General features: G+C 36.5%; 1 protein-coding gene across 1 annotated transcript; it reads right to left on the bottom strand.

Moving 5' to 3' along the window:
• Nucleotides 1–61: 61 nt before the first annotated feature.
• On the bottom strand, nt 62–2,116 carry LOC117625578 (alpha carbonic anhydrase 7-like). The gene is made up of 6 exons (XM_034357117.1): nt 2,020–2,116; nt 1,701–1,918; nt 1,167–1,388; nt 780–944; nt 633–686; nt 62–154 (listed from the first exon to the last, which is right to left on the bottom strand). The coding sequence occupies exons 1-6, from the start codon at nt 2,114–2,116 to the stop codon at nt 62–64; spliced, it is 849 nt and encodes a 282-aa protein (XP_034213008.1).
• Nucleotides 2,117–21,003: the final 18,887 nt, after the last annotated feature.

Here is a 21,003-nt window from a genome sequence, read left to right as displayed (position 1 = left end):
GCAAGTGGAAAAGCAAAAGTAAATCCATGTAGTGAGAAAACTTTGTGCCTAGTTGGTATCCTCAGGATTTATTTGTGCTCCTTGAGCTATGGTCATAGACGTGGATCTCTCGAAGGTTGAGTGGTTGTACCGGCCTTGCATTCACCTCCGCATACTGCAATCAATTTCCAAACAAAAGAATATATGATTTCAATATTTTTGTGTCTGGTTTTTAATATGAATTTGTAGGGTCGGTCTTGACTTTTGGGTGGCCTGGGGCATGAATTATAATTTCACTCTCGGGAATTTGTATCCGAGTTTCATTTTAGTCACTAATTTTATCATTTCATATAATTCCATCAATATAGCCGTTAAAATGGGTAAGCTATTCGGTGATTTGTACATGAATTGATAGTTCTACCCTTGAAATTGATGGTCATATCAATGGAAGGATCAAATTGCCACTAGCGACACAATTGAAGGACACCAAAAATTGTAAATTGAATTTGAGGACCGAAATGAAACTCGACTACAAGGTCAACGACCATTGTATTTAAGAACCTTTTGTTTTTTTTTATATTTTTATATTTTATATATTTTTTTAGTCTGGGGGTTGAACAGACGAGTGGATTCAGAGTTGAACTAATACTTACATCATGCACAGCCTCTCGAAATAACTTTACTTGATCCCTTGACACTGTTCTTATCTGAGGAGACACCAAAATTTTGAAAAAGGGTCACATAGTTTGATAGATGACCCAAATTAAAGGGAAAGGCTACAATTGTAATTAATTAATTACCTTTTTAGTGATGGTCCAAATAACGCCTTCTGTACAAGGAGGAACGGTGAGTGAGCCCATGTACCTGTAATAGTTTTTCCCGCCGATTCTAATTTTTCTAGGATCAGTCATCCCAATGCTAATCTCATGATTTTCATCAATCATGGATTTAACATGCCTCGTCAACTGAAATTCATTCACAACTTGCAATATATTAGGAGAATATAGTATTTTCGTAACATGAAGAGGAGGATGAGGTTGTCACGAGTTAACGGATAACGTTCTTTTATCATATTTTTATCAAATTATGAATCTAAGATGCATTTGAGCAAAAAACGAACTAAATTAATGGTCCAGATTCCCTAACAACATAATTACGTATGAGAGAATTTGATTTTGATCGAGTACCGTAGAGAGGAGAGAATTGGCACGACCAATCTTGTAGAGGACTGCAATGACAGCGATCTTGTTTGTGACGTTGAGATCAGGGCTTATATGAATCATGTGGAGCTCCATGTCATAGCTCCTGTTGTTGATTGAATGCTCGGAAGGTGAGTGCCAGTGACATTGTTTTAGAAAATACTCAGTCCCATTTATCTCAATTGATCCAGCATTCGATTCCCATTGAATCTGCATACACATATAATAAATAAGTGGTTTAAAAAGGTTTAAGTGGTTAAAAATATTTATTCATGCATTCAAATACTTAAGTTTTATTCTCCATTTCTCCAATATTGCTCGTATAAAAATAATAATAAATAAAGATACGATGTCGATATCATTTACATATTTGTTCCCTTTAGTTCGAGTAGTTTTCGCTTTTGTCCTTATAATTTTAATTTTGACAATTTCAATCCTCTAGTTTCGTATTTTCAGAAAAAGAATAAAAAAAACTGAACGGTTGCGATCATTAGTTGATGGAGCTAATTAATTATATATTACCGAAATATCATGGCCTCTATTCTTGAGGGTGGCATTATCAGGTTTATAGCTGGTCTTGAGATTACCCAAGTGTGGGATTAATTTGACTCGATGACTTGATAAATCAATAGGAGATTGCAGGCTTCCATTTTTACACGCTGCCCATTCTTCCTTGATCTCTCCCCACTGTTTTGGCCCCTTTCCACTTTCATGAAGATAATCGAATTCTCTTTCATCCTCTGCAATATCCACAATACATATGTTAATGACTTTCTTTTTCTCTAAAAAAGAAAAAACCAAAGAAAAGAAAAGGCAAACTAAAACATTGTGCTATAATTACCAACTTCTTGAGCTGCGAGGGATGTGAAATATGAGAAGAGAAATACAAAGAAGAGAAAATAAGAAATAGAAATTGGTCTGGTTTGATGCGGCTTCATTTTTAACACAAGCAGATCGAGGATAAGCTGTAGTAATAATAGTGGATGGATGGTGAGAGTGTGTGTGTGTGTCTATATATATATGTGTGTAAATGTTGTCAGCAACACACGTTGAAATCGTACTCAATGACGAACCAGGAAGTTTCGTGCTCGTTTTTGTCTGAAGGAAATCAATAAAGAATTTATTAACAAATTTAAAGAAAAATAATGCAATTATACAAGGAAGCTGTGCCAGAACGAAGCCAATAATGTCAAGCACAGAGGCTTAAGTGCATGATTATTTTAATGCCCAAGAAGAATAATGTATTTAGTAAATGTAGCTAACCCGTCAAACTAATTTTTTCTTACCTACAACTCATCGTCTTATTTTTCTATGTTGAAATTTCAACATGTATATATATTATATAATATACATATGTACATACACGTATATTATTATTATAATATATATCCATATAAATTATATATTATAATATATATATATATATAAATACACACACGTATATACACAAATATATATTATTATGTAATATATATACCTATAATATATTTAATATACATATATATTATGTATATTATAACATATACATATACATATACATATATGTAAATATATATATATATATTTGAAAATAAAAAAATATAGTCCTAGTCTAAGCATACACCAAACGCAGGATAAGCGTTATCCAACTTAGATCAAGCCAAGCCAAGACAGTCCCTAAGCATAGTCCATGTCAAGACAGTCCTATGTAACAAACGACCCCACAAGCAGTGGCGGATCCAGGATTCTCGAGCCAAGGGGTCACTGCGTAAAAACTTCGAAATTTTTTTAGAAGAAAATAACACTAGAAAAACAAAAAAATAGTTTCCATCCAAATTTCAATTGTACACGATGAGTTCTTTATTAAAAACTGTGCATTATAGTTTCATAAATCGTTTATTTTTTAATAATTTTAGGCACTTTTCTTTCTGTCTCATCTAAAAGAGAATATCATTTTTTTTATAAAGAATAGCATGGGTCAGGCCATCCCGACGAGCTAAACACTCCGCAACTGTAATTGACACTTGACCTGAGTTTTTAGCGCCAATTAACCGAATATTACCGTTCCAGTCATAAATTACAAAATCAGTTGCAACCAAATTACCACACACCAAACCATCAAAATTCACTTTAATCCAGTCCAAAGGTGGAGCCTGCCACTTTATGTTAATTAACCCATTGGACTTCTGAGGAGGACATGAATTAGTTTTCAAATAATCTAACCCAATGCGTCCAGCCACAAGAAGGGCTGTTTTCAAAGCAAAATAGGCCTTCAGTAAATTTAAAAAAAAAAAAAACACAAGAAAAAAGACTAGCTCACGACACAGCACGAATCATAGATACTCTCTTTTTTCCCCCTCTGCAGTCGAACTCTCTGTCTGTGGCTTTCTTCCAGTGACTATTTTGCTCCTCTGGGTTGCAACACAAATTCCTTTTGATCTGCGCTCTACCTTGTCTTTCCTTTTCTTTCTCTCTCTCTATCCAAAATTAAAACTCACACACCCGTTACCATCGCGGTAACCCATCAACCAACCTCTCTATCTGTCTTTGGGGACTTTCATCGAGCACGCTCAATGCATCCAAGGGGTCAACAAGCTGCTGGCCAAGGGGTCAGCAACTATTCTCGTGCGACCTCCATAGCAAACGCCGGCATGCCAAGGGGTCAATTAACCCCTCTTGTCCCTTGGTGCATCCGCCCCTGCCCACAAGGGCCTATCCGGTAACAACCCTTTTAAAAACTAGGTGGCATATATGTTGCCTACCCATTTCATTAAAAAAAAAAAAAAGTTGATTACTCCAATGGGCTAGACAATGCAATTGTACCAACTATTATTGTATAGTTTACTTTTACTTTTATATTTGCTATAATCTTTTTATAAATGAAAAAATTAGTGGTATAGAGGAGATGATATTTTATTATAAAATATAGGTGGGACTCAATATACATATTACTTTTGAAGTATGCAAAATTGCTTTATCGAAGAGAATACGTAAATTTTACCTATTTGAAAAAGACTTTCATGCAACGGGAATAACAAAAAATGCTATTCACGGTCAATGACACAATGACACATGAGATAATTTTTCCACGTATCATTGTATTATTGACCAAAGATAATAAAATAATGTTATTCCCGTTACAAGTAAGTTTTTCTAATATTATTGGCGTGAGTTACAAAGTTTCTGTACGGTCATCTATAGCACAAGTTCGAATACTTTTTGACTTCAAATATTTTTGTTAGCTTAAACAATAAAATGAAAATGATAGAAATCGATACAATTGTGGGTGATTTATCATCCACGGCCAATCACCAATATATGGCAAGATAAAATTGTTTTATAACCATATATAACATTAACTAATACAGTTGACATTGTTAGAGTGAGACAAAAGGCCTTTGTCAAGGTACCCTGGTTGGTATGATAATAGTTTGGTGTTCTAGCTACCGTGCAAATTGATAGCACATATGTCATCGTTTACATGTAACATGTTTACTTGTTCATATTGACATTGCTTTTGAGTACTGATTAAGAACACCATGGACATGGAGACATATTTAATTCCTTAAGGGTGACGAAACTTTTTATTTTTATTTTGGATCACTTGAAGACTTTGAATCTTGGTGACAAGAAATTTTGGAAATCAGAGTCTACATTCATTGTGACATGAACAACCATAAATCACGGTGTCTTTTAGTTGACACCGTCTTCTATAAAGAAATCGCCTCTAAGTTCATTGTTGAACGTTTTATTAGTTTATTGTTAAACTGAAGAATTTGCATGTGCTCAACTAGTGAATCTTGTAAAGAAGAGTCTGAACTAAATTTCACTCGAGCTTCACAAAATTTGACTCACGATTTATTGAATATAGTAAGTAGTAAGCCTGAGACCTTAACTTCTCAATTACAATAGTTTATTTATTTATTTTTATTTTTTTGAATTATAGCAATTGGGGACACTTTTCCTGGGATTCGAATGGGTGACCAAGGAGGGAAGGGACCTCACCATTGAGGTAAACCCCTCGGTCTTACAATAGTTTCTTTTGGATGTTGTAACTAGAGTCCACCCCCTTTTTCTGTTTCTTTTTTTGAAGCGATTCTTTTATGGATATTGTTTACCCCCTTACTTGTAAGGAGATACTCCTCCTTCTTGAGAATCACAGTTTGACACATATACAAAAATAATTCATCAAAAATACAAAAATAAAAACTTCTACACACATGTCACACTGTTATTGGCAGGAATGTAGGAAGTCCTACTTACCTAGCAAGGAGCGAAGTATTTTCCTCCTTTTATTAGGAAAAAAAAAAACTTCATTCCAAATATTTGTAATTCACATTTTCGTAGACCTAAAAAAGTAATAAGCTTGTAATCTTAGGGGGAAGTATTCAATTAGGATTCTAGAGCAATTTAAAATAATTTTTTTAAGTGCCAAATTTCATGGAACTCTATGAAACTTTTAGATTTCACATAGACTTGGGAAGAGTTCTATATAATTTTATTATAAGATTTGTATGGCTTTTATTCCAAACTTCCATAATTTCTTTAACATATTTCTTTAGATGAATGCTAACTTTGGCATCCTTACCCAGTGCCACGGCTCAGAAGTTGAAAGCTCAACCCAACAACTATTAGGCCAACCTAGAGGATCCATTTGTGAAGGTCAAGCAGAACAAGAGAAGCTCAAGGCTTGGCCCGACGGATCATTCTAGATCTCTTAGTCCACATGTCTATATTCAATGTACAGTAGTGGTAGATTCCGGATAATTAGATTGTTTTGATCCTATCCCTCCATTTTGGGTAGTAGGCGAGCTAGGATCTCTATATAAGGAGGGTGCCTCATTGCATATCCTCATCCCTCAACTTGTAAAGCATTGAGTAGCAATATAAGCATATATTCTCCCAAACTCTCTTGAGTGTTCTTGAGTGTTCTTATCGTTCTAGCTCTTGTTCTTGTGTTCTTGCTTGGTTCGATCTTATTTTACAGAAAGGAAGGCTGACTTAGCTTGTTCGAGAGGCCACCAAGTCTAAGGCCGCACGGAAGGAAGACTTCAAAAAGTCATCCTATGACAGTTGGTATTAGAGCGTAAAGCTCGAATCATTCGAAGAAGCATGTCAAAGGGTGGATCCGATGTGGAGGTTGATATGTCCAAGGTCAACTTAGATCGAGGGGGAAAATCAAAAAAGGACCGATCTAAAGATGTGACAGCCGTAATGGAGAATACCGTGGTCGAGTTCGATCACCGACTTGAGGAGGATGTCCTTACGAAGGTGGGCTTCGAAGCTATGGTGGAAGAGTTTCAAGGCCAATTCCAGGGAGCCATCAACTCCATGCTAGATACAATCAAGCTGGATGTCCAAACCAATCTAGATCATTTCATGGCGGACCTTACTGCACTTCGCGATGAAGTGAATGATGTGCATGGAGATTGGGCCTTGTTCAAAGAAACTGTCTTGAACAAGACCCGGACTCCAAAGGAACCCAAGGTGTTAGATACTTTCAAGCCCAAATCCTTTAATAAGAAGAGGGAGGCCAAAGAGCTGGACACGTTCCTGTGGAATATTGAAAGGTATTTCAAGTATCTCAAGATGGACGATGATGAGTCCAAAATCACTACAACAACGTTGTTTCTCACTTTCTCACTGACAATGCTCTCATGTGGTGACACCGTCGATCTATGGAGATCGACCAAAGTATGTTTACATTTGAGACTTGGGATACATTTAAGAAGGATATTATGTTGCATTTCTATCCAGAGAATACCAAGTATGAGGCGAAGGAGAAGCTGAGATGGCTAAAGCAAACAGGGAGCGTAAAAGACTCATCTGGTGTTCCAAGTGAGCAATCTCAAGCCCTACCATGTTGACCCCGAGGAGCCAAGTCAAGGGGAGTCTCAACGAGCTTCCCCTTTAATTGTGACTTCATTTGAAAGGGAGGTCGAGTGCATCATGGCCAAGCATGAGGTACGAAGCAAAGGTGTACTAAGGTACTTCGAGTACTTTGTCAAATGGAAGGGCCTGCCAGAGTCCGAAGGAAATTGGGAGAAAGAAGAGTCCTTATGGCAATACAAAGACTACATTAAAGCATTCGAACGAGAAAGAACTACCTAGGGGACGAGGACGCCATAGGATCATGTGGGGGATGCTGTCATGGCCCGCAAGTTCAAAGCTCAACCCAACAACTATTGCGCCAACCTAGAGGATCCATTTGTGAAGGTCAAGTCTAACAAGAGAAGCTCAATGACCAGCCCGTCAGATGGATCATTCTAGATCTTTTAATCCAATTGTCTAGATTCAATGTACATTAGTGGTAGATTCTAGATCATTAGATTGTTTCGATCGTAGCCCATCTTTTTGGGTAGTAGACGAGCTAGGATCTCTATATAAAGAGGGTGTGCCTCATTGGGTATCTTCATCCCTCAACTTGTAAAGCATTGAGTAGCAATACAAGCATATATTCTCCCAAACTCTCTTGAGTGTTCTTATCATTCTACCTCTTGTTCTTATGTTCTTGCTTGGTTTGATCTTATTTTGCAGGAAGGAAGGCTGACTTAGCTTGTTCGAGAGGCAATCAAGTCTAAGGCCACACGGAAGAAAGACTTCAAAAAGTCATCCCGTGACACCAGGCAATCAAAGAGCCAAGAAGAGATGTTTGTTTTCCGTTGAGCAGTAGAGCTCTGTTTCTTGAGGACATTTGTTTATGATTGCTCTCTCATTTGGCACTCTATATAAAAAGTATGGTGCAATAGCTATATGATTTTAGAAGACTTCAACATAAACTCTCTTCCCTATTGATTTCTAACTAGATAGTTTGGTCAAACATAGTACTGATGAATGGTATTCTTTTAACAAAAAGCAAAATTCATAAATAAAAAAAAAAATTGTATTTAACAAAAAGCAAAATTCATAACAAAATTCACAAGAAATATAGTGACAAATGTATAACAAATTTGATAGCAAAGTTTAAGTAAAATATTCAACATTCATTCATTATCCTTGATTCTCATTGTTGTCATTGTGCCCGGCATCTCTCCACATATTCAAGGCTATACCAACTCTCCATTCATTAGCATTTTGTCATTGTTATTCTTGTGTTTGGAAACCTAGTTCATGATCTCCTTCATTAACCAACAATGATGAAGATGAAGAAGATTCGTTCTCCAATTCAACAGGAAATTCATCAGACCTACACTCTCTTCGAAGAAAGTTGTGTAGTCCTACACAAGATAATACTAGCTCTATTTGTGTCATATATGGGAATACAAATCTCAAAGCTCATGTTTTCTTTAGATGCGCCAATTAGAGGAATTGTTCTAGGATCCAAGGATTAAAATATCAGCAGTGCAGATAATATCGGGCCTTCAATTTACGGATATTTCGGGGGATATATCGTTATCGTTTTAGGTATCGGGAAAAAATCAACAAAAATGACAGATATAGGCATTGAAACACATAATTTTGGTGTAAAACTTTCATAGATGTTATGTACATTATCAATGAATGTATTGAATAAATAAAACTCAAAATTTACGAATAATAAGATATACATATGATGAAATATAAGTGATATGTAATGCGTGTTAATGAAAAGTTTGAAAACAAAATATCAATTAGAATGAATAAACCATGCATAAATCCATAGTTTGTTTAAACATTGGATTACAATTTAGATAAGTGTCCATCTACATAAATGAAGAGCTCCTATGAGGTTCAAACAATGAGGAACAACCATCTACAATAGTCATACCAAGTCATGTAACCCGAGCAGTTTGTAAGCCATGTTTGAACATGGTGCACATAGGTCTCTCTTGAGCTCCCTACTGTCCTCCCATATATGGGATAGTTAGGATTAACCCAACTAGTAGGTCCATAATCTATTTCATCATCTTGAGCTCCATAACTAGTTCCACTATAATCAGACATGACATAACCATAGCCATCATAAGATTCATTTGAGTTAGTACTAGGTCTAGTTCCTATGCTCATAGATCCATATCGGGATATTTTTCAAAATTCTCGCAATCATATCGGGATATCGGGATATCCCAATATATCGGGGATATATCGTCGATACAAGGGAAGATATGGCCTTACCCCTTGTTCCTAAATATAAGATTATGAAAAATCATGGAAAAAGAAAACCCAGTATTGATCAAAGAAAATATTGGGACCGTACCTTCACAGATGGAAGAAACTGTTCGTCTTCTAAAGAGAGAAGCTAGGGAAGAAGTAGAGAGAAAACCTAGCCTTGATGAAATGTTTGAGAGGGAGGTTGGATTATTATGGTCTTTGTTATTTATACATCTCACCTTAAAACCTACTAAAATTTATCACTCAATGAAATCCTTCCAAATATATGAATTTTTGAATGCACCTAGATTTTATTGAGCTTTTTTTATAATCCTAATTGAATACACCCATATTTGTATGGACTTTTTAAGAGTTAATACAACTCTGAGTTCAATACACTCAGACTTGTAGAAACTCTTTTAAAGTTCGTATAAATCCAAATTGAATACACCTGATTTTTAAAATCTTTTTAAACTCTCTATAATCCTAATTGAATACAACATGGCTTAAGGATTTTAGGATAGTTGAGATTTGTAGGATGATCAAGATGGAAGCCTTAATAATCTTTGTTTGGGCCTACGTCTTTTCATTAATAGGTCCAACTGAATGATGATGTGGAAAACTTGGGCCGTTGCCAACTTCATAAACCCAAATTTGGGCCTAATTTCCAAATGAGATTTGGGTTGAATAAACCAAAATTAGTTCCAGCCCATATTTACAACCAAAGAACAAACAAGACCAATACAACCAAGGTTGGGCCAAGATCAACATCTAATCCAAGTAAAACCGAGAAGTAAGCCAAAATTCAAGACCGTAAAAAAGTCTCGGCCCAAATACTAACCGAGATGCCCACTTATCAAGCATCACTAGCTAGCCACCACTTAACCACTTCTGGTTGGCCAAGAAAGATGCTAAAATGCTCTCAGAAAAAAGTTAGTTTTTAAACTCAAAAGAAGAGGAGTAATCAAAGAAGGAAGTCTTGGCACTTGTGATCGAGGTAAAAATGTGGCTTAATTAAATGGAACATGCAAACACTTGGGTGGTGGCTTATCTTACTCTTGGAGGTAAGACTTTCAAAAGCCGCACGGATTTCTCTATAAATTGGAGAAGGATTCATTTGGAAAAGGGATCATAAATTTTTCAGCAAACAAACTCAGATGTTGCTTAATGCACTTATGAACTTTTTTCATATAATTTTCTTAGGATTTCATGTAGTTGTATTACCAAAATCTTTGTTCTTCAAAGATTTTGAGCACCATCCTTTGTAATCGCTCATATAATATATAAATAAGTTTTCTTTCTTTATTTCAAAGTCTACTTGAGCATTCCTATCCATAAACTCATTGAAATTCCTAGTCTTAGGTTTATTTTCGTTGAGTCTCATTGCCGCGGAATATGGCATCCCATTTGCTAACACATAAAAAAAAAAAAAATTGTTTGCCAAGATAGAAGGACTTACAGTTGAGGGTTCTTCCTTTCTCGACCACAATCGCTCGACAAAGTCAAAACCCAATACACCATCCATTTGTATACTCAACCACTTGAGGTTATTGTGCTTGCTTGCCTCGTACTCACCCAACCAAAAAGGACATTAGTTGTTGCCATCTTCTAGGCCAGAAAGTGTGCTTTATTATGATTTTATAAATAATAAATGGACCAAGATCATTTGAGCAGGGGTGGAACCAGCATATGGGCTACAGTGGGCTGTAACCCAAGCACCTTTATATTTCTTGTTTGTTGGGCCCTCATTTTGAGGATGGGGTCTTGTATTACCACTTTCTTATTTTATTCTTTTATTTTATTTTTTTTCAATTTATATTTCTTGTGTGGTCCAGTTCCCATTCAATAAAGTATCCCAATTTTCCATTCAATAAAGCATCCCAGGCTGACCTAATGAAGTATCCTATTCCTAGCCTAGTTTGTCCTACGCAACTTTATAAGTATCCTGGTCAGTCTATTAAAAAAAAAAAGACGATATTCATATTTATAAAACTTAGCCCTAGCAGTCACAAAAGAATATTTGTAGCGTTTTGTATTCTGTGCTACCAAAGTCGATTTCATTGTCAATACACATAATAAAGGTATTTAACTCTCCAAAGTCTCGAAATTTTTTTTTTTTTCATTGATTTGTTTAGTATAAAGTAAATTGTTTTGTTTTTTATATGTGTTATTAGATTATAATTTTACATCATAAATAAGAAAGTAAAAGAGCAAAAACTATTCATGCATTCTTGAAGAAAAAATATGATGGTGATAAATTAGACAATGACAAGGCTTCACCATCATCATCACAAATTTCTAGTAGTTGAACCTAACCAGTTTGATGTTGCTTTTTTGGAATGAGACTGTGGGAAACGTATTCAAATATTTGAATACCCTATTAATCAACATGATGAGGTCCAATGTGCTTATATCAAAGTTGGACCTTACCAACCAACATTTTCATAATGTCCGAGGTCTCAATTTGGGTCGCAATATCATCGATTTCAATATTCTTGGTTCTCTCAATTTCCATGGTTAGAATATTCCCATTCAAAAGATAAAGTCTATTGTTTTCCATGTTTTGTTTTTGGTAATGGTCATCCTGCATTAACTACTGAGGGTTTTAATAATTGGAAAAGAATTAATGATGGAAAGAATTGTGTATTTTTTAGTCATGTTGGGGGTCCATCTTCATTGCATAATACTTGTGAAAGATGTATGGAGGATTTGATGAACCCATCGCACTATGTTGACAAAGTTATTAATCGACAATCGAAGGAAGAAATTTTGAAAAATTGGTTACGGCTCAAGACAACGATAGAGTGTGTTCGGTGGCTTACATATCAGGCATGTGCTTTCAGGGGTTATGATGAATCGTTGGATTCTAAAAATCATGGAAATTTTATTGAAATGGTCAAGTATACAACAAAGTTTAATGATGAAGTGGCTTGAGTTGTTTTAGAGAATGCCCCAGGAAATGCAAAATATACCTCATCCAAGATTCAAAAGGAGATTTTAAATATTCTTGCAAACAAAGTGAGAAAACAAATTCGTGAAAAAGTTGGGCATGCTGCTTTTTGTATCCTTGTTGATGAATCACAAGATACATCAAATAGAGAGCAAATGATTATTGTTTTGAGATTTGTTAGTAATGATGTTTTTCTACCCAAACGTATTTTTTGACATTGTGTGGGGTTGAAGACACTACTGCATCAACACTTCAAAACGAGATCAAGAAAGTACTTGATCCCCATGAATTATGTATTGACAAGATAAGAAGTCAAGGATATGATGGTGCTAGCAATATGGGGGTGCATGGAATGGGCTACAAGCATTATTTCTTAGAGACTGCCCATATGCATATTATGTACACTATTTTGCTCATCAACTACAGTTAGCATTAGTTTTAGCATCAAAAGAAGTGGCTACAATTTGGTTATTCTTTTCATCATTGAATTCAATTGTCAATGTCATTAGGGCTTCTCCGAAATGTCATACTGAGTTACAATGTGTTCAATCAGTGAATATTGTAGAGTTGTTGGTTGCTAGTGAATGAGAGACTGGTAGAGGAACTAATAAAATTGGTACCTTGCATCGCCCTGGAGCTACTCGGTGGAGTTCTCATTATGATTCTATTTGTGATTTAAAAGTATGATGCAGTTTGTAAGGGTTCTTAAGAATATAAAGGAGGACGGATCCACAGGCTCCTTATGTGGGGAAGCTACTGGTGATGGGTTCCCTCGTTAGTGGAGGAGAGAAAAAGAAGGAACATAAATATTAAAATAAAATGAAACAAAGAACGGGAAAATTTGAAGAAAACGAATGGAAGAGAAAATGAGAAGAACTCTCTTTCATGCATGGCCACCAATTAGTTAGGAACGTTTGCCTATAAAACCAATTGCATTCTTTTAATTAAATGCGTCCCTTAGAAAACCAAAACATAAAGGGTTTTTGAGAGATAAGAAAACCTCACTTGTGTGAGAGAGAAAATCCTCTTGAGAGAAAAACCAAGAGAGAGTTTAGCCACCGGTGTTTGGTGATATTATTATTGTATTCCCATTATTTTTCTTAGTGGAAGATAGAGTGATATTTTTGCCCATTTTATTTACACAACACTGGGAGAAGTTAGATCCTGGGAGTGCCATATTTATTTATTGACTCTTTGATTTTCTTTCCCAACAAGTGGTATCAGAGCTTTGGCTCAAAAATTATATTCTTGTGCAATTTAAGATGGAGGAGTCATCGTCATTATCATCAGCAACAATGTTAAAATTGACTGCATCCAATTACTCAATTTGGAAGCCAAGAATGGAGGACATCCTTTTACTGCAAGGATTTATATGAGCCCCTTCAATTGCTGGGACAAAAACCAAAAGAGGAGTCAGACGATGCATGGAGCATTCTGTCAGACAAATCCAACAATAGGTGGATCAAAATGTGTTCCATCATGTGGCATAAGAGACGGATGCATACAAATTATGGACAAAATTGTCGTCCATGTACGAGCGGAAGACCGCTCAAAATAAAGCATCGGTTATCCGACGGCTGGTAAACCTTAAGTACAGAGATGGTCGAAGTGTGACCGAGCATCTCAGTGACTTCCAAGGTTTGATCAACCTGTTGACGAATATGAAGATGGTGCTTGATGATGAGTTACAAGCACTAGTGTTACTCAGCTCTTTGCCTAATAGCTGGGATACACTAGTAGTATCCTTAAGCAATTCAGCTCCTCAAGGTGTTCTTACATTGGACATAGTTAAAGATAGCATGTTCAATGAAGAAGCAAGGAGGAAAGAACAAGGTGTAGTAGCCGAGTCAGAAGCCCTCGTCTCAGAGTATCGTGGAAGAACTAACAATAGAAAATTCCACAGGCGAGACAAGTCAAAGGGCAGGTCAAGAGATGGCTCTAGAGGAAGGTCCAAGACAAGAAAGGACCTAGAATGTTACCATTGTGGCGGGATAGGCCACATAAAAAGAGAGTGCAGGTTGTTTAAACGAGAGCAAGATAGAGGTAACGAAAAGAGTGATGTCAGGCACACGACCGCAACTACCTCTGATGGAAATGAGGTAATTATTCTATGTGGTGATGGCTTCGTTAATTTGTCCTCTCAAGATACATGCTGGATAGTGGACTCTGGTGCATCATTTCATGTCACCTCACGGAGGGACTTCTTTACATCTTACACCAATGGAGATTTTGGTAATGTGAGGATGGGAAATGACAAATTGTCCAAGATCGTGGGAAGATGAGATATTTCCCTTGAAACCAACACAAGTTGTCACTTGGTCCTCAAGGATGTGAGACATGTTCCAGACATGCGTCTCAATCTAATCTCCACTGGATTACTTGACGATGAAGGATACATCAATGTCTTTGCTGAAGGGAAATGGAAACTCAGCAAGAACTCTCTTGTCCTAGCACGAGGGAAGAAGGAGAACACCTTATACATGACACATGCAAAAGTCAGTAATGGGTACGTAAATGCTCTCGCAGAAGACTCAATCGAGCTATGGCATAAACGGCTCGGTCACATGAGCGAGAAAGGGCTGCAAATTCTAGCCAAAAGAGAGGCACTGACTGGGATGAAGAAAGGCATGCCTCTAAAATCATGCACGCATTGCTTGGCTGGAAAGCAGCATAGAGCTTCGTTTCAACATGGTCATGCACAAAGAAAACCCAATGTATTGGATGTTGTGTACTCTGATGTTTGTGGTCCTATGACCACTAGTACTCTTGGTGGTGCAAGATATTTTGTTACCTTCATTGACGATCATTCCAGGAAGGTATGGGCTTACGCACTTAGAACAAAAGATCAAGTGTATGAAGTTTTCAAGCAGTTTCATGCTAGCGTTGAACGAGAGACTGGTAGAAGCTTCAAATGTATTCGCACCGATAATGGAGGAGAATATATGGGGGCGTTTAGAAACTACTGTAGAAGTAACGGAATCAGGCATGAAAGATCTGTTCCGAAGACTCCTCAGCATAATGGCATAGCTGAGAGAATGAACAGAACAATTGTTGAAAGAATAAGAACAATGTTATCTCATGCCAAACTGCCCAAAAGTTTTTGGGGTGAAGCCCTGATGACTGCGGTTGATCTAATCAACCTTTCTCCTTCAGCACCTTTGAATGGTGATGTCCCGAACAAGTTCTGGTCGGAAAAAGACGTTTCCTACAATCATCTGAAAGTTTTTGGTTGTAGAGCTTTTGTTCATATTCCTAAAGACGAGAGATCCAAGCTCGACACAAAGTCGAAAGAATGTATCTTCGTGGGATATGGGAATGAAGAATTCGGTTACAGGTTATGGGATCCTATAGCTAGAAAGATTATTAGAAGTAGAGATGTTGTCTTCTTTGAAGATCAGAACATTGAGGACATTCGAAGAGGTGATAAACCTAATAATCCTAGAGAATATCCAGCTAACTTGGATCCAGTTCCTTCTCCATTGGAGCACAATGACGGGCGAGATGAATTCAATGATACTGATGATCTAGCTAGTGATCCTATTATAAATGAACCAGTTGATGATGACATGAGTGATGATTATACAACTGATGGTATAGTAGATGACGTAGCTGATGAGGGGCTAGATGTACAAGCCGATGAAGAGCCAGCGGCCGAATTACAACCAAGAAGATCGACCAGGGTACGGAGACCTCCGAGTAGGTATTCTCCAGATGATTACGTTCTCCTAACAGACGGGGGAGAACCAGAATGCTATAAAGAAGCATTGACTCATGATCAACAAGATGAGTGGTTGAAAGCCATGCATGAAGAGATGCAATCTCTGCATGAGAACCACACATATGATCTAGTGAACCTACCAAAAGGTAGAAGAGCACTCAAGAACAAATGGGTGTATCGACTGAAGACGGAAGAAAACAACTCTAAGCCCAGGTTTAAGGCAAGGCTAGTTGTGAAAGGTTTCAGTCAGAAGAAAGGAATTGACTTTGAAGAGATTTTCTCACCCGTAGTGAAGATGTCATCCATACGGGTTGTACTCGGTTTGGCTGCAAGCCTGAATCTCGAGATCGAACAGCTAGATGTGAAGACAGCTTTTCTTCACGGAGATCTTGAAGAAGAAATCTACATGGAGCAGCCAGAAGGATTCAAAGTCAAAGGAAAAGAAGATTTGGTATGTCGGCTGAAAAAGAGCTTATATGGACTCAAGCAGGCGCCTCGACAATGGTACAAGAAGTTTGATTCCTTCATGATTGAACACAGATATCGACTTCAGACCATTGTGTATTTGTGAAAAGATTTGATGATGGTGAATTCATCATACTTCTTCTCTATGTCGATGACATGTTGATCGTAGGACAAAACAGTGACAAGATTAGCAAGCTGAAGAAAGAGTTGAGCAAGTCTTTTGCTATGAAAGACTTAGGACCTGCAAAACGAATCCTTGGTATGAGTATATCCCGTGATAGAAAAAATTGCAAGTTGAGGTTATCACAAGAAAGTTATATCGAGAAGGTACTAAAGCGGTTTAACATGGATAAAGCAAAACCAGTTTCTACTCCATTTCCTAGTCACTTCAAGCTTAGTTCAAAGCAGAGTCCCACATGTGAGAAAGAAAAAGAAAACATGGCTATGGTGCCATATTCCTCAGCTGTTGGTAGTTTGATGTATGCAATGATTTGCACGAGGCCAGACATAACGCATGCAGTTGGCGTTGTAAGCAGATTCCTGTCTAAACCAGGCAGAGAGCATTGGAATGCTGTGAAGTGGATTCTCAGATATCTCAGGAATACTTCCAAAATGAGTTTGTGCTTGGGAGGTGGAAAACCTGAATTGATTGGCTACACAGATGCAGACATGGCAGGAGATCTTGATTCCAGAAAATCTACTTCAGGATACCTGATTACATTTTCAGGGGGATCAGTTTCGTGGCAATCAAAGTTACAGAAATGTGTTGCTCTATTAACTACAGAGGCAGAGTTTATTGCAGCTATTGAAGCGTGAAAAGAAATGCTCTGGATGAAGTGATTCCTACAAGAATTAGGGCAAGAGCAGCATAAATATATTTTGCATTGTGATAGTTAGAGTGCGATCCACTTGAGCAAGAATCCGAGTTTTCACTCAAGGTCGAAGCACATTGATGTGCGATATCACTAGATACGTGATGTGTTGGAGTCTAAGCAATTACAACTTGAGAAAATCCATACTGATGACAATAGTTCAGATATGATGACCAAGTCCTTACCTAAGGAAAAATACGAATTTTGCAAAAGAGCAGCTGGATTGTTGAAGCCCTCCACCTAAGTCGGGAGGGGGAGATTGATGGGTTTCCCTCGTTAGTGGAGAAGAGAAAAAGAAGGAAAATAAATATTAAAAGAAAATGAAAGAAAGGACGGGAAAATTTGAAGAAAACGAATGGAAGAGAAAATGAGAAGAACTCTCCCTCATGCATGGCCACCAATTAGTTAGGAATGCTGGCTATAAAAGTAGTTGCCTTTCTTTCAGTTCAATGCATCCTTTAAAAAACCAAAACTTAGACAGTTTTGAGAGATAAGAAAGCCTCACTTGTGTGAGAGAGAAAATCCTCTTGAGAGAAAAACCAAGAGAGTTTAGTCACTGGTCTTTGGTGAGATTATTTTTGTATTCCTATTATTTTTCTTAGTGGAAGATAGAGTGTTAATTTTGCCCATTTTATTTACACAAGGCTGAGAGAAGTCATATCCTAAAAGTGCCATATTTATTTATTGGCTCTTTAATTTTTCGCCATCTTTCCCAACAATAAGCACGAAGAAATGGTATGCTGAGGTGTTGTAGGAATATCATCTGGATGCGGTTTGGGTGTGTTGAACACTTGCATGGGTGTGAGATCGAGCCTGATTATTACATATGCCATTAGTTCAAAAGGCAATTATAAAAACGCATCCTTCGATTCTGGGATGCTACAATATCTTTGAAGTCAAATATTTAATGTAAAAATTTCATGCTTAATCAACTCAATAATTATGGCCTACGCATCATATATATTGTTTCTATATACTAATGTTGGATGTTTCAATTTTCTTTTCCTTTTCTTTTATCTCGTCGTCTATTGGTGGAGGTAATGAATTTGACGTAGTGTGGTTTGCCAGCATCTTTTATGGTGTTTAAGTGTCCGTATCCCTTACATATATAATATTGTATACGGATATGTACTTGGACCTAGGATATATTATGGGGATTTCAATACTTGGTTATTAATTTAGAGTTTTTCTATTTAAACTCCGCACTTCTCTTTGTTCACTTCATATTCTAAGTTCACCTCAACTTCTAATTCAAATTTTCACAATTTCAAAGAAAACTCCATTATCTCCCTAAACTACCCATAAATTAAATACACACGCACCAGGAAAAAAAAAAAAAAAAAAAAACTCATCAACCCCACACCCCACACCCCGCCATCTTGCCCTAAACTACCTCTATGTATGTACTCACATTACACAGTGGATAATTAGAGTTTTAGTCTGCAGCTTTGTTGTATACCAAATGCATCAATGAAATATACAACTTTCATCTCAACCCTCTAATTCTTTTCTGAAACTTTCCTTTCTTGTGTAAGTTTTCTAATAGTGGGGTGTGGGATGTGAGGTTGATGAATTTTTTTTATTTTTATTTTTATTTTTTTGTTGGGTGTGTATTTAGAGGCAGTTTGGGAAGATAGTGGGCTTTTCTCAGAAGTTGTGAAAATGTGAATTAGAAATTAGGGTGAACTTAGAATATGAAGTGAACAAAGAGAATTGCAAAATATAAATAGAAAAACTTTTAATTTATACCTATTGAGTTGAATATGTCCCTTACCTAGAAGGAGGTACATGATACATCATTTTCAACTTTATCTATTGGCTAGGTATTAGGTCAATAGGTAATATGCGAAGTATAGGTCCATCAAAGAGATAGTTTACCAGTTTGCTTGGTGCGGAAGTAATAGCTGAGGTGCCATGATGAGCTGGCATTAGATGAGTTCATGTAAGCATCTATTTCAGTTGTAATTAGTGTCTTAGTATGCAAACTGTAATCATAGTATATAAAGGCTCAACAGAGCTTATGTAATTCATTGAGTAAAAAAATCAGAAAGAAATCTAGAATATTCTCAAAATATTCTCTCTGTCTTTTTGCTTCTAACTCTTTGTTAACATGGTACCAGAGCTCAGTCTCGATACTTCGTGAGGACCATTGTACGACTACAATCGTGATGCTTATCAGGGGGAGTGTTGTGCTCAGCATTTGAATCTTTTGTCGGGGTGTTTCCATTAAGGTACTCATACCAATATAAAACTTGGATGCTTTATATTGGGCGGGTGTGGGCAGAGTAGTCTACTGCGCACGACGGCAGTCCCATATGATCAGGTGGTGATCTAGGCGGTTTACACCTGGCTTTTGAGGGGACATAAGCACACTTTACGAGGTGTGACGAACTTGTGGTGTACGAAGCCTGCATATCATGGTTTTATTAGGCGGACGAGCTCGGCATGTACCGAGCATCAACAGAAGGAGTACTGTTCTATCCAATAGATAGAATTCTATTCTGCTCTAGTATTATAAAGTGTATCACCCTTTGTTCCTCTCATAATGCTCAAAGGAATTGTTTGCTAATAATGTAAGCAGATCATTATGCTTTGCAGTGTAAGTTAGGTAGCATCCGATCTACTCTTAAGATTGTTGGAAAAATTTGGTTGATGGATGCTAGTTTTCTCGCAAAACGTCACATAAAATAATTGTTAATGATTTATAATTTACATTGCATTGTAAATAAAATAACATAAAATAAACAAAATAATAAAAAATACTTATGGCATGTAGTCAAAGGTCTCAATGTCATAAGTATTTTGTTTTTATTTCCATCTCCATTCATGCTTGAGTAGAATAATAGATTTAGGTTGATGTGTGTAGTTACTGTCCTTAAGAGTAGATTTTGCCTCTCGGAGACAATGTCTTGACGTAGTTAGGTTGTATGGCACCCCACCCTCCTTCATAACACGTTATAATTGTTTCTTGAAATTTGATGGCTAACGTCAAAATAAACAAATGAATTTGCAAAAACAGTGTTATGGTGAAGAGACATGGTTTTTCCATAGTTGCAGAAACTTTGTGAGAACTATGTGGTCTGGTGGCAATTGTTGTACCCATAATTTTAAAGAAAAATACAGCATATTAAAGAGCTTCTACACGAGAAAAAGGAAAGTTTCAGAAAGATTCAATGGGTTGAGATGAAAGTTGTATATTTCATTGATGAATTTGGCAAGGGCGGAATTAGGAATTTTTCAACGGGTAGGTTAACTAAAGTTATTAGCTTAAAATTTAATGATTATTTTTTTTGGTACTTACAATTTCTATAATCTTTCTAGAAATAAAAGTAAACATTAAATCGTATAAACCAAGCTAGTTCATAGTTCCATAGACTAATTTTCAATAAGTTTTAACATAAACCAAATAGGGTTTAACACCATAGTAGATTGAACATCTAAGACTTTTTACCTAGATTGACCTTATGTTCCTTCATGCATTCATATAATACATGAAAAGTTGTTTTATGTAAAAATATTGACTAAGTATGAAAAATTGGTTTTCAGAATAATCATTTTCTCAAGATAATTTTTGGCGGCTTTTATTCCTCACACATCAAATAAGAAAACTTGATTTTATGGGATTTTAGTATGAAGTATATATTGACTTAATGAGCCATCATTTTTAGCCTAAATCGTATTTTGCACTAAACCGATTTTTCATAATTTGATTTGGTGGGAATTTGATTTTCTAGTATTTTTATTTGAATCCAAATGGGGGGTACTTCCTTA

This window comes from Prunus dulcis, chromosome 4 (assembly GCF_902201215.1).
Source record: "Prunus dulcis chromosome 4, ALMONDv2, whole genome shotgun sequence".
In the NCBI taxonomy this organism is placed as follows: Eukaryota; Viridiplantae; Streptophyta; class Magnoliopsida; order Rosales; family Rosaceae; genus Prunus; species Prunus dulcis.
The sequence above is the reverse complement of the archived record's forward strand: the minus strand, read 5'-3'. Positions and strand labels throughout refer to the sequence as shown.

Coding starts and splice junctions, on each gene's coding strand:
- LOC117625578 (XM_034357117.1), bottom strand. CDS start 2,116: ATGAAGCCGCATCAAACCAGACCAATTTCTATTTCTTATTTTCTCTTC. Junction 1,389..1,700: donor ATAGAGGCCATGATATTTCG/GTAATATATAAT, acceptor ATGTGTATGCAG/ATTCAATGGGAATCGAATGC. Junction 945..1,166: donor CCAATTCTCTCCTCTCTACG/GTACTCGATCAA, acceptor AATGAATTTCAG/TTGACGAGGCATGTTAAATC.